The 14,970-nt window shown below is 39.8% G+C and overlaps 1 protein-coding gene across 6 annotated transcripts in view; it reads left to right on the top strand.

The window, feature by feature from the left end:
• Positions 1-14,970, top strand: part of LOC306976799 (cyclin-dependent kinase-like 5) — a 53,572-nt gene that overhangs the window by 2,379 nt on the left and 36,223 nt on the right. For all 6 annotated transcript variants that reach the window (XM_079574880.1, XM_079574877.1, XM_079574879.1 and 3 more), the window contains exon 3: positions 2,832-2,866. In XM_079574880.1, the coding sequence (XP_079431006.1) occupies positions 2,832-2,866 (35 nt within the window). The remainder of the gene's footprint in view (positions 1-2,831; positions 2,867-14,970) is intronic.

Raw genomic sequence — 14,970 nt, 5'->3', positions numbered from 1 at the left:
GTAAGAGTCTTTCCAGCTCACTGCTTTTCTTGTCGCCTTGTCTTGGTTTAGTTACAGTTTCAGTCGTCTTTGTAATGCCACAAGGTGTATCCCTGTCCGATATGCATTCATTTTTCACCAAGATCTTGACGGGCGACGACATAAAGCCTTCTCTTCTCGTCTCTTGCTCCCTGAGCCACTCTTTTGCAACTTGAGCCCAATGAATCCTTGCATTGTCATCTTTGAATACGCCCGTGCGGTCAGGGGAAGGATACATGAAATAACTTGACTCAGAGAATTCAGGTCGTCAGCTGACCTCATTCTTTGGCCATAATGTGGCTGAACCTAGATCTGACCAACTGCAGCAACCCCAGATCCAGGTGAGATTTTAGTTTTTGTTCTAGGTAATACAGTACATAGTGATTCCTGTTTTGGACCTTGAACCTTGGGTGTAGTCTTTGTGTAGTAATGTAGTACATCAAGCTTACGACAGGTTAGATTTTGATTATGTTGTGGTGCTAGTTTAGTCCTGCAGTTGTTGCTTAGAGCTGGTTTTGTTCTCGTCCTAGGCCAGACCCGGTTGAGATTTGGTCTAGACCTGGACTAAGATTAAATGACAAGCGAATTGAAAATGGCACAGCTGAACCATCGCGTTTAGCCTGACGTAACGCACTCACACTTTGTCTGCAGAGTTTGCCAGTGAGTAATGATTTGATTGTTGTGTCCACTTTGCCAGTGTAAAAAGGTCAGTTAAAGCTGGTATGTTCAATGGAAAAATACTAGGTGCCAGGCAAAGTGGCCTCATTTCACAGCTCAGTGATGTAAGTACAGCATAGGTGGGCCGGTTTGATTGGCTCAAAAGCTGGCCGTATAAAGCCACTGATTTTGTGGTTAAATCCTGTCTCAAAAGCTCCTCACGCCTCTCCCTTTCCCCCCTCGAGTCATTTGGTTGATAGAGAGCGCCCTGAGGTAAGGCCACCCACTTGTCCCCATTTCACACTATCTCCTCCTGCCTCCAATAAGTTTTCGTAGTGGGGATAGCATGTCGTTGAAACCGCAGGAGTCTCTCGTTTGAGTGGCTGTCCACAGAAAGCAGTCAGCACTTTTATTATCCCTCTGAAACTGGAAAGTTGTTCAAGTATTTCAGTCCAGACCTGCTGCCTTCACACTCCGTCTCCGCATTCATAGATTTTTCCCCACTTGTCTTAGCACCAGTCAATTTTGTTAATTATATTAGGACCTGATGCCTGACGAAAAAGAAATTCAAAGCAGAAGCAGCAAAATGTTACAGTCATTACTGCCTAATTATATGACAATGCATTTTTTGTCAGTCCCAAGCTGCAATAAAGGAAGAAAATAAGGTTAGAAAGGCCATCTTTTATAATCTTTATTATCACTAAATGCAAATCTCTGTATGTGTAAAATGATAAAGAATAATAGCTACCAAAAAAACACACAAAAAACAAAATATGGGACTCACTCACCATCCCATTATTGAATTGGTTCCATTTTTATTTTAAAAGATTTTAGGACATACTAGAAGTGAAAGAACACAAACAAAGAGTGGTACAGGTACATTTCACATCTTGCTTATTTTGAAAGCTGGTGTCTAAATGTCATGTAACACGTTCTTAGTGGAAAGGCGACCCTGTCCAGATGAGTACTCTTTCAAAACCTTTGCGATGGTAGAAAACTCCTGAATGAGTTTGGCTTCCACAAACATGCATCTAACAGTGTTAGGAAGTTTCTGCAGTGGAGTGGTCTCTCCAGTTGATTGTACCATTTACAGCTCGTAAATGCAGTAATGCGGTGAGGCTTTGTCTTTTACCATTTGATAATAAAGGAACAAATACATTATATAACTGATTATTGTGAAGCTTCCTGAAGTAACATATACATCCATTAGTGTCCACGCTCTATTAACCTTATGAGTGTAGTTTGTTCTTACTCATGCGCAGCGCATATAGGTATCAGATCAGTCAGGGCACATCTACGGTATTCAAGAATGGGAATTTTGTACCTACTCTGATCTCAATTTTAGATTAATTGTCTTTTAGATAAGAAAAACAGAGCTATTTTCCAAAGTGTCGCCATGGGAACACACATGTCCTGTTTATTTAGTGGTCCCAAATCTAATGTGGTATATATAATGTGATCTAGATATAGTTGCAGTATAAGTAACTGGCCAAAGGAGGGCCTGTGTATGAAAATATACTCTGCCTGGCAAAAAAGAAACTTGCCATCAACAAAAAGTACAGTACTTTTATTAATGCATGAGGTTGTAGAAATGCATTGTCTTCATCACTTCCTAAATCCCAGAGGACAGAACAATCACAATTTCTGTCGGTATATTCTCCATTAAGAATACCTGAAGCACTTCCACAGTTGTTCCTTCATGTCCTGCGTTTAAGAATCCGTCGCGAGCCCTCGGGGACATGTGTGTGACTGCCGCGGCCGATAACATCACAACTACTGTAGCCTGCCAACTCCTGCGCCCTACTTTCCCATCCACCTGTCCTTTCAGAGAGGGGGGGTATGATGTTCCTGGATTCTCAAGGAGAAACCGCTGAAAGTAAAGTACTTTTGCGGGGCCTTATCTTGCTGGAACAATGTAGATCCACTATTGGCCTCTGGCTCCTTGTTTATTCATGACTTATGAGTAAAGGTCAAAGACTTGGATGTTGTAACCACACATCAGTGCATTTAACTCAATATTTTCTGTCATAATGGTTATTTTTTAATGCAGCTAGCTTTTAAGCCAAGTCGGCCTACTTTGATGTACATGGGTCTTTTACATATTCATGAAAGCTTGGTCTGTGAGACATCTCAGAATATCTTTTCCTGTTTTGTAGGTGCCTATGGTGTTGTTTTGAAGTGCCGACACAAGGTAAGGACATTTTGAATCTAACTTTATATATTTATTTGAGATGTTGTGGCTCAGATCTGAAGAGAGGACACTGTGCACTGCTCCTGTTGTTCCCCTTAGGTAGGGCCGGCCGATGTGATGAAATATTTTTTTTTTTCTCTGAGAGGGATCCATTTCAATTTTCAATTCAAATTTATTTTCTCATATGAAAAACAAAGAAATAGAGTTTTACTAATGTGGTTCATGAATATAACAAAATAGCAGATTTAACACATTTTCTACAAAAAGAATGAAGGTTTTCCTCTGCAGTACCATTAAACACACAAACATTTCTGTTCGATTCCTCCAAAATTCAAACCAGGTGCTGTTACTGCCTCACGTATATGGCAGCGGTTCTCAGACTCTGGTACATACTGTATCCCATTGGTGGAACTTGGGCTTCTTCAGGTGTTGCTCAGGGAATTCTGCTCTTTTATTTGCTTTAATTAGAGATCATTTCAGTTATGCTTTAGCAATGAATTATGCAACTTTTTATGCGGAAAGATTGCTGATATTTGTGCGTGTTTGACCCTGTCATGACCCAGTGGCTGCATGAGTGGTCAGCATGGCGCCTTTACTTTCGATCACAGCAGTCTCTACAATGCTCCAGGATCAATCATTTTGTAGGTTTTCTGGTGAGAGGCTCCATCAGCAGTGTCCTAAAGACCACTGTGTTGGAAAGTAAAGACGCCATGCTGACCACTCACAGACAAGGTCAAATACGCACAAAATCTACTTTTTTTTTCACATAAAGAGTTTCTAGTTAGGCATGGCTTACACTGCAAACTTAAGTCCAAATTAGGTCAATTTTATACCCTTTTTGTCCCAGTTTTGTCCTGATTTGATGTTGAACCTGGCTTGAGATGGCTCTAGGAGGGTCACATATTTTATTCTGTCTAGGGCATTTGGTGTGACAAGTTACAGAACCACTCCTTTCCCGCAGGGCATCAAAAAACATTAAAGGTTTTTGAATGAATTGTGCAAAAATCAAGGCCTTAAAGCAGTACTAAGTAACTCTTGCCCACAGAGGCCATAAGCGCAACTGCAAGTATCGTAGCAAGTTGCGATTTTTTTACTCATTAATTGTCCATGAGAGTAAATACTACGCTGACAGAAAAGGCGAAGGGAGAGAGGGATATTGTACATCCAATTACACAATGGAAATATTTTTATTCACTCAAACTTGGCTGTAAATACTGTTTAAATGGCACTAGCCCGCAGTTATCTTTGCCCGTTAGCCTGTTAGCTTCTTCTTTGTGATTCTATTAGTGTGTTTTGGTTGCTCCGGTCCGGTGGCAGTCAATTTAAATGTATTGGAAAATTGTGACATTGCTCAACAATGTATTGACTGAATGTATTAAATGTATTGACATTCACTGTATTGGTTCATTGAAAATGCCAAAATTGTGGCTCAAACATATTCAGCTGCAGTTTTGGCCAGAAGTTTTGCTTAAAAGTGTCCAATTCTCTCTCCTCTGTTTGATTAAATGTTTGCAAATCTTGAGAAATTAATTAAATGCTGCATTTGTGGCATTAAAACATAGTATTTTGACATGAAAAAGCATTACATTTGTTTTTGCTTCTGCCAGTGTAAACCCTGGACAAAAGAGTTCACCGTAAGGTCGGATCCCAAGAAACTTATACACCTGTACTTGAAGAAGACCTTTAACAAGCTGAAAGTTAGTTTATTATCACAATGTGCTTCTTTTCGCCCTGTCCCTAAAATGACTGAGTTGCCTTAAGTGGCCCCTACAAACCGCTGTCTAATTGGTTCTGCACCCTTTGTCTCCTCTGTGGTTTATCACAGAGATGGATGCGCTTTGAATCCATGCGGATTTCCCCCCTTTAAGCCCCCCAGTCTTAATCATCTTCTCCTCTTCCCATTTCATAAGCTGCTGTTCACATAAAGGCAAGCTTATTTTACCAATTAAATTTTGAGCGTGCGGAGATAATTAATAATAGCTCAAGACAATACAAGGCAGACAAGAGCACTCGGCGGTAATGCTCAGTCATCTTCTGCCCATTTAGGGAAGAGGATGTGCCAGCTATTGACAGCCATCCAGCGTGAATAAAAGACCAACTGCCTCCTACATTTGGAGCAAGCGAGCGAGGACCTGACTTCTTCCAGTATATCTATTTTGGATGTTTCTAATGTTAACTTAAGCGCTGGGATTGTAAAAGAAAGGCAAGAATCGCAGCCTGTAATTACAAGCCTTTTATTATTCAAACTGATTGATCCAAGGCCTAAACAGCTGCGCAAGCCTAGGCCGCCATTCTCACGACAACAGACGAAGCGCTCAGTTGCAAAGATCTGAATGCGTGAATTAGCTGGAAATGTGTATCTACAATTGAGGCAGCGAAAGGAAACGCGGAGTGAAGGGGGGAAGTCACGTCATATTTGTTATTCAGAGCTTTCTGTCTCGTCTATTGAGCGTAGACTGAGATTGTGCTGCAAATTGATTGTTGAATCGCTTCATTCAGAGGCTTTCGAGGCCTGAAAGAAAGAAGTCAATAACAACAAATATGGAAGAATAAAGTTATCCAGTTGCATTAGTGGCAGAAGAGCATCCATTTGTGCTCTTGTCTATCAGCTAATAAGATCAAAACCTACTGAATGTTTGCTTCTGTGATAGGGTTGCACAATGTTGGGATAATAACTACAGTAGTTGCAATTTTTCAAGTAAGTTGCGAATAGATTAGCAGTTTTTTTGTTTTTGTGAAATCAAGATCTCTGTCTGTTGTTTAGGAGCATTACCTTTGGAGGAATTTGAACTGCTAAACTACTCCAAGAATCAAATGCTTCTGAGAACTTTTGAGAAGGTCTACTCAGAGTTTTAACATAAAAAGGCCGCACGATGACAGTATATTTTGTTGTTTGCAGAGGATGTTGCCCTCCCTAAATATATGCAAACATGGCAATATACTAATCCATTCAAACTGCAATTTTATTTCAATTGCTGATCTGGGCAGCCCTTTTCTATAACATACTGTTCACAGTGGAAATATGTCTAAATTGTATCAATACTTAAAGGGACTATACGAAGTTTAAAAATGTTTAAAGTATGTATTTTCCTCCCCCTACATGTTCCAGCAATGTCCTAATGTGTAGATTGAGCTCAGACCTGTGTAGATTGAGCTCAGACCTGCCTCTAAAATCCTGCACTGTCTGAAGTGCTGTCATGCACGAGCTTAATATAGAAGCTGCAGTTACGCATAAGACCTGAGGTGGCAGTAGTGAGTATAAAATGACCAACTGGCATCTAGCCCCTTTAAAGGGACTATACAGAGTTTTAAAAATGTAAAATGATGTATTTTCCTCCCCCACATGTTCCAGCCATGTCCTTAAGTGCAGAATGTGCCCAGACTTATTCACTACAACGTTCTCTAAAATCCTGCACTGTCACTCAAAAAGTTGTTACTTTGCGTCCGAATTGCCGTCATGCACGAGCTTAATATAGAAGGTGCAGTTACACGTATGACCTGAGGTGGCAGTAGTGAGTATGAAATGACCTACTTGCATCTTGTTACTTTAAAACCCCCTGATGAAGCTACGTCCCGCCGCACCATTAAATGCATTCCTACACGCACCACAGTCACATTGCTCCACATGTTACTAGTCAAAATGATAGATTTGGGTACAAAGACAAAGGTCCTATTCACCTTATTCCGGACGTTCGCGTGGGCGCCGCCATGAATTGTGCCCGCCCCTTTTCTCCTATGTGTTAACATGGGGCTGGAGAAGTCCGCATAAAATCAGTCACTACACGAAAACAAAGCCGTTTTCAGGCCGCACAGAGAAACGGTGCAGTGTTGACATGTTGGTGCAAATGAACATCGGACATTTTACACAAATCAATCGACTAAACATCAGATTTGAGCGGAGAATATTTTCCCTCGTTCTCCGTTAAAATGAACGGGCTTCGCGCCCGACCGGAAGTGTCAGGAAAAAGAGGCGCCGAGACGACGCAAAAAGTGGCAAAAGTGGGCGGGGCGGAATAAGGTGAATAAAACGCATTGGACATATCCATGTAAAAATTGATGTACAATGTTAATTTTTACAGATATTGTTGACCTGTTTGAAATATATGTTCAAGTGGTAGTATTTTTGTAGGCTCAGAGTGTGTTTTGGTTCCACCTATCTATTGCAGGGTTAAATGTGTCTTTGAGCTGTACTGTGGACCTTTATTTTCATCAAAAAATGTTGGCGAGAATAAAGACAGTTATTCTTTTATTCAGTGCTGTAGTTGATAACTTGCCAATAGTGGATCTGATAGTCATACTGATTGTTGAGGCTACAACTAGACTCACATGCAAGAGTATTATGTAAATAGTATTATGTAAATAAAAGGGACATTAACAGTGCGACGTCGACTTTTTTTTTTGAACATTGGACATTTACACGAATCAATCTATTAAAACATCATCTTAGTGACTAATATTTTCCCTCGTTCTTAATGAACAGACTTCGCGCTCTACAGGAAGGGAAATAGGGCAACAGGGAAAAAAGGACAAAAAGAGGCAAAAGTGAGCGGTGTGGAGGTGAATACAAATAAAATTTGATTGATTGATTGATTGAACATATGGTCTGCTGAGATAGGTCACTCATGTCTCAGAGAACCAGGGTTAATTTCTTAACCGTGCATTTTAGCATTTACATATGAATTAATTTTGTGGATTCAGCCTCTCCACTTTTAGTTCTGTCTCGAATCCAAAATGACATTACACAATGCTGTCCAAAAATAGATGGAATTCACAGCATGTTATACACACCTATGGACAAAACCCCACACCTGCGTTTTTTCTAAAGTGTACAGTTGAATTGAGCAGTGCTGAACAGTTCTCCATTCAACCTGGATAGACTCAAACAGACAAAAGCAGCGATTAGGAAGATTTATTGACATGTATATTAGTTTTGGCGATCAGACCCTGGCGGTAACATCAATGTATGAAAGTCAGTATGGATGAACAGCTTGTAGTTAGGGATGTCTTCCCCGGAGCCTGGACACTGGTGATGTTATTGAAGACCCGTAAAGCTGCAGCAGGTAGAAGCCGTGGATGGAAGAGGCGGAGATGGGGTGGAGGTGGGTCGTAGCGCAGCTGGGAGCGAACGAACCATGATTGCTGGGGCTTAAAAGCGGGACCAAGGGCGATGATTGGCTGCTATGGAGGTGCGGCTCTTACGCTGATGGCTGAGGTGGAGGTGTGGCCCTCTCTCGGAAGCGATCATTGGCTGGAGGTATGTGATGCTGAAATCGTCTCCCAGGTTGAATTAACGCCTAGGCTTCATTTAGGATGTGTGTCTTTTGAGGTATGTTTTGAAATAGAGTGCATTGTCTTGTCGCGTTAATAATGGCATACTTTTCAGTAGGGCTGCGTGATTATGCCAATAAATATAAAATAATGTTTGGATCTGTAGTCTGTTTGGATAATACCATACTGTGATTCGGTGCCTCTCTGTTAAATCCAACTCAATGCTCAAACACGAACACTTTCCCCCTCTCCTTCCTCCTAAAGGCCAGCCTCTGTCATACACAGTGACAGGTAGATTTAACCAATCACAGAGAAGTTTCAGAAGGAACAGATGGTTTTGTTACTTCTTAACAGAAATAAATGACTGTAAAAGATGCTAAATACAGTGCCCCCAGAATTCTGCTTAGATTAAGAAAGCACTGGTGATTCTAAATAGGGCTGAAACAACTAATTTATTATTAAAATAGTCGATAACTAGTAATCGATTAATTTTTTTTCTGGTTCACACAGACACAAATATAGCAAAAATGACAGGAAAATTGTGTATTTTTGATGAAAACGTACGATTTTTATTTATATTTAGGGTATGTAGTTGTACATTGTAAATTTCATAAATATTTGTCTGTGTCTCATCCAATCGGAAAGCAGAATTAGCGCTAAGAGCTTCTATCAAACATGTACTTTAAGTTTACTCCATTAAAGGGATATTTCAGGATTTTTGACATAGGGCCTCATTTCCTAGTTATCCTGTTGTTGATTTCTGGAGATATATCTTTTTTTTTTATTGCAGTCCTTATATATGAAGAGTTTAGTGGTGCTAGGCTAGTGCATGTCTATGGTAACTAGTTGCCTGCATTAAACACAGTCTGTGTTGAGTGAATATTTTTTTTTAAACATAACCATTTTGCATTTAAAAGAACTCATATTTAGTTATAGTTGTCAGCTACGCAGCGCCGGAGTGATCTGCTAGGTTACCGGATCTACGGCCGGCATTACTACAAGTGGAATTCGCAAAGGAGATTTCTACAAATCAGATATGGTAACGTTTGGAGCACTACCCGATGATTTTGAAGAGGTTTTTAATGCAGGCTACTAGTTATCATAGACATGCACTAGCCTAGCACCACAAAACTCTTCAAATATAAGGACTGCATGAATAATAATGAAAAAAAAAAAATCTCCAGAAACACTCTGGATAACTAGGAAATGAGGCCCTATGTCAAAAATCCTGAAACATCCCTTTTACACGTCCTCAAGCGGTGCCACTTTTACTTTATGTGATTAAAAAAATAGAAAAAATTAACATTTTCATACACCATTCACAGCCAAGCGAATAGTTGATTAATCGTAAAAAAAATCGGTAGATTAATCGATTACAAAAATAATCGTTAGTTGCAGCCCTAATTCTAAATTTGATATTCAATTCTTTGGAGTAAAAATGTCACTTTTTTGCCTGTATTTAATCGTTTAACAGCAGAAAAGCAGAAAGTATAATTTGCAGTACCCTTTTGCAATTTAATTTTAAACTACATTTTATGCTGTGTTTTGGCTTATGTTCTGTTTGGACAAGGCAGCTTTTAAAACAATATCTTTGCCTTTATCGGCCAAGAGAGAGAGAGAGAGCAAAAGAGGGAGACCGCTCTGGCTGTGGATCAATACTGAGCCCCACCATCTGTAATATAATGCATAGTTGGTGTGGATGATGTCTCTTCTATAGGGGCCAACGCTGGGACCTCTGCTGCATTAATGATGTGAAAGTACAACGATCACACACTGTACAGTACAGTATAAAAGAGCAATGTTTAATGTTCAATGCCACCGCGAGGATCTCAGAAAATGGCTGCAGTTTCCAGGTCCCAGCTGCTTCCCAAACGCGCTCGTTTCAGCAGCGCCACGCCCCTTAAATTTGGTTGATACAATACGTGCATTTAACGGCAATAATTAGATGGCACAAAGATCGTGGGGAGAGAAGGAGGAAGCACAGAAATAGACAAGAGTGCATTCACCAATTTCCTTACAATAATTGGAAGGTTTAAATAGCGGCTGAATTACGAAGCGGATGTCTCAAAAATCTGTATGATATATCCGTCTATACATAGGCCCAAAGGGACAGCTGCGGGAACATCGATTTTCTTGTCAATGGAGAAAGCAGATTTGTCCAGCGTAGATATTAATAGACATGTCCCTATTCAGTTCAGTTCGAATGTGACCAGCTGCGGTTTTGACTCGATTATTGAAATAGCCTATCCCCGCTATTCTTTGGTCATTATTGTCAGTCGAGACAAAGACTGACAAGCAGCCAAGGTCTCAATAATATCGATAATTTAGATTCACCAGTTCACCGATACTGTACGTCTCGCAATTCAATTACGGACCAGAGTGACCCATTGGTTCAGTTCATGTTACAGCGCTGTCTTCAACAAAACTCACAGAACTCAGCCCGATCAGCCCGGCCATTAACCTCTGACTGAAGGGCCTTTTACTCAAAACCAAAATCAATTCAGCTCGACCCATTACATTGTAGTTGCTAGAATTTAATACCCCATCTTTATTCTCTAATTGGTTCTTTACAAAAAATATAATAAGCTGCAAGAGGTGAAAGAAAAAAAACTAGATAAAGCACTAATATATGCGTTTAGACCCAAGCTATAATTGATGATGATTTGCTTTGATATTGATAATTTTGCTTTTAATTTAAAATGCTATACATTTCTGGCCAGTGCAGCTTTCTCTGACTCATCCAATGCATGCTTCAGCGCTGAGCTAAGAAATAATGATTTTTGACCTGAATGGATTTTTCTGTGTTGGTATTAAGCAAACTAACCAAGACAAATAATCCAAATAATGTTGTTTCGGGCTGCACAATATCTTGCCAAGCTGATTTGTGCAACAAGAAATCATCATTTTGTCTTTGGACTGAAATATAGTATTTGTTTTGCCCACACACACTTAAAAATGCTTGCAGTTTTAGTCCCAATGCAATTCCTTTTTAGCCTTGTTTGGGTTTGTTTTGAGACAATTTTGTAAAATATCTTCACTTCAAGATGCCACTCCACTTTTGAAGGCTGACAATAATGCACTTGAACCTCTTTAGCATAACTGGAGAGCAGCCAACACCTTCCTCCCCATTCTACGATATTTAGTCATATCTGCAGCAGCTCTTGATCTGATGCTAGATTTGTTTCACATCACAAGTAGACTGTATGCTATGTGGATCTGTTTATGCATTAAAGTTTTGTTTATTTATTTATTTATTTTTACTTATGCGTGGGTTTGCTCTCTGTTGACCCAGCAAGACTCACCATCTCCCTCAAAGACTGTTTAAAAACAGGGCACCATTTCTTGTTTAAATCTTGGTTTTCACCTTGTTTTGCCCCGCCCACTTATGCCTCTTTTTGCTACGGATCGGCACTTCCACTGTATTGGTGATATTTGATCGATTGATTTGTGTATAATATCCAATGTTCATTTGCACCAACATGTGGACACAGCACTGTTTCTCTGCACGGCTTTCTGTCTGTGTAGAACTGATTTTCTCTTGACTTCTCAAGTCCTATGTAAACTACTGGGAGTGAAGGCACAATTCATGGCGGCACCCACGCAAACTTCCAGAATAACGTGAATAGGCTATAATAATAATGAGATGACAGCTCATTTTTTTACAGTTCAGGAAGTAAGTGCAAACATTGTTCAGTTTGTAATACAGGCATAAAATTGGTACAAAACTACTATTATGTCTACATTTTAAATGCAATGTCCATTTTCCAAGATGCTTTTAATCAAAGTTAAAGGCACAAACAAAATATTGAATGATCTTTTTCTTTCTATGGTAACTTTTTTGGCCAGACAATACGTCGCAACTACAATGCAAAAATAATATTCAGAGCAGCAGTTTAGAAGATGATTCCAGATGAAAGCGTGACCAGGGATATCACCTGTAGGTGTGGTCAACAGGTCGAAATGTGTTGAATTGCTTTCAGTGAAAACAGTATATACAATATATATAAAGTGAGCGATGAGTGCCGAGTACCAGCACAACTCACTAAGGCCGCATAGCTAATCTAAATCCAGGCTAAGGTCAGAGGCTTTTCTGCAGCTCATGGAAATGCACAAGAGTCCAAACAGAGCAGTGTGTTTGTTTAAGAGTGGAGCACCTCTCAGGAATGTACAGCACAGCCTCCACACACAACAAGCTTATCACGGGCAGGAGCGGTTTCCCCAGTCACTGTCGAAACTCAAGTAAAACATTGACAGCGCCGTGCCCGGAAACTTTGAAATCTGTCAGAGTATGTTTATTGGTTAGATACGTAATACTGCTGCATTTTAGAGCAACCTGCATTAACTTTACAGATTTGAAATGAGGAAGAGGTACAGTCACCTCAGTTATGTAAATGGAGGGAATGAATGCTCACTGAGAGACCTTAGCCACCCACACTTGCACCTAGTAATATCTGTGCAAGTTATGCTTTTTTATTCAAGACAAATGTAAGCAGCTGGTCCTCACATCTTTGCTTAAGTCAATCAAAGTTTTACCATGTCTTTAAAGGTATACTGCATAACTTTTTGGACTAAACTGTTGCCATCAGTACAAAATATGCTCCTAATGACCAGCTCACAGAAAATACAGTAAGTTATCAAAGAATTGATTAGCATGAGAACCAAACCTGTTAAATCTCAAATTCTGCTGACTTTTGTCACATATCCATAGAAGCGAGCTGGAGACGTACCCACTCCCGGTAAAGTTACAGTCATGTCGAAGGAGAGTTGAGCAAAGGCACTTGTTTGTTTATGCATTTATGAGGAATTTGTCAATTGAATATCAGATATTTTCAATATGAAAATATCTGACGTAAAATAAATGCTTGTTATAGAGTTGTGCTTGTTATAGAGAAGTTATAGAGTGTTGTTTCTTTCGTACATGTTTCAGTAATATGTATATTCAGTTTCTCTCCCTACTCCCAGCTCCCTAAAGAAGTTTAAAAATCCTGAACTTTAAAATGACCCAGTCTAGAATAGCGATTTTTGGTATTGTGGAGGTAATTTTGCATGACTCTGACCTTCAAGAAGGCACAATTTCTCACATCAAATGTGAATGAAAGGGATTTTTGAGGGAAGCATCTACGAACGAGGAACCAGCGTCATCGAGTGTAAAAATAAATCAAAGGGTGACTGTTCATCAGGGAAGAAGGCAGTACATCCAGTCCTACACATGCATGGCTGCCATGTTTGTTTTTGTTTTGCGGCTGACAGAATATGGGCTTGTTACCTCCTTACCTAATTGCCTGCTTGGCATCCAGCACATATGAAATCAGAGCGATTACAGACTGACAGCATGAAGAGCACAGCCATAATGCCATGCGCCAAGGAAAAACTGCGACCTTATTCAGTATCCAGAAGACATAGAACATTCGTATTGCATTTTTAGATTAAACTGACTACACTATCATCAATCATCGTGGCTTCAGCGTTGGCACCATTGCGCTTTCAAACCAATGTTCTCACAATATGTTTTATTGATGTACGACTGAGAAAAATATGTTATTGCTATTTTTCTGACAAGTATTGGGATTAGGATTTGCAATTTCTTCAAATCAAGATTCAGTACTGCAGGTCTATGAACATTTACATTTCAAAGAAGATAGGAATATGAACTGCCAAACTAATGCGATACCAGGAACAGATAAGATGTGCTTTTTTTGATCTCACAGTTGAGAAATTCACTTGTTACAGCAACTCTTAAAACACACAGAGAGGTGCAGAGAGGGAGAAAAAATCTGCAATCAAAGACAAGGTAAACATGCACTCAAGTAATAATGATTGAATAAATGTATATTATATAAAAGGAATAATAACAAGTGACGGTTTGAGAACCAGTATGACCACACAAAGACAAGCATGATATTAATTTCAGATCTTGTTTGTAGAGGTCTAAAGTGCAGGGTTGGCATGTTTTATACAAAGTCAGACCTTTTGTTGTTTGCAGAGGACATCATACCTCTAATTCCTCTGCGCTATTCATGCCGCCCTATAGTGACGTGTTGTGCATGAAGAAGAGGTCATCGTTATGCTTTTCACAGTCATCCTAATGCTCTGTCTCAGCCCAGATTGACAGTGAGGGCTGTCATCTGGTTTGCATCCTTGCATCCGTGTATTATATCTGATAATCCTTAATTTTTTTCAGTTTCCATGTGCAAAACAGTAATGCATATAGTTTATTACATTGGTCATATTAGGCTTGAGATGCATGGATGGTATGGGTTATATCTACACAAGTTCTCAAGACTTTATAGAAGAATTAAGTAACTTGTTTACCTTAATAAATCCTTTTCGTAGTCCCTCTGGGGGTAATACAAGTGTAAATGGGATTATTGGGGGTCTTTCATCTCCCTCTGGTGTCTCTGGCCAAAAAAAACAATTGCAATTTGCCTGCCACCGGACCGGTGCAACCAATACACACTAATAGAATCAAAAAGAAGCTAACAGGCTAATGGGCAAAGCTAATTTTGGGCTAGCACCCCTTTAAACAGTATTTACAGCCAAGTTTGAGTGAAAATAATGATCTCCATTGTGTAATTGTGTCTCTGGCCAGAAAACCACAATTGAAACTTTCCCTACCATGAAAAGCTAACAGGCTAACGGGCAAAGTTAGCTGCGGGCTAGCACCACTTAAAAAACTGAATTTACAGGAAAGTTTGAGTGAAAACATTATCTCCATTGTGGAATTGGATGAACACTATCCCTCTCTCCCTTTGTCTTTTCTGTCAGCGTAGTATTTACTCTCACGGACAATTAATGAGTAAAAAACCGTAACGTGCTACGACACCTGGGAAGCGCTT

This window comes from Gobius niger (genome assembly GCF_951799975.1).
Source record: "Gobius niger genome assembly, chromosome: 17".
In the NCBI taxonomy this organism is placed as follows: domain Eukaryota; kingdom Metazoa; phylum Chordata; class Actinopteri; order Gobiiformes; family Gobiidae; genus Gobius; species Gobius niger.
The sequence above is the reverse complement of the archived record's forward strand: the minus strand, read 5'-3'. Positions and strand labels throughout refer to the sequence as shown.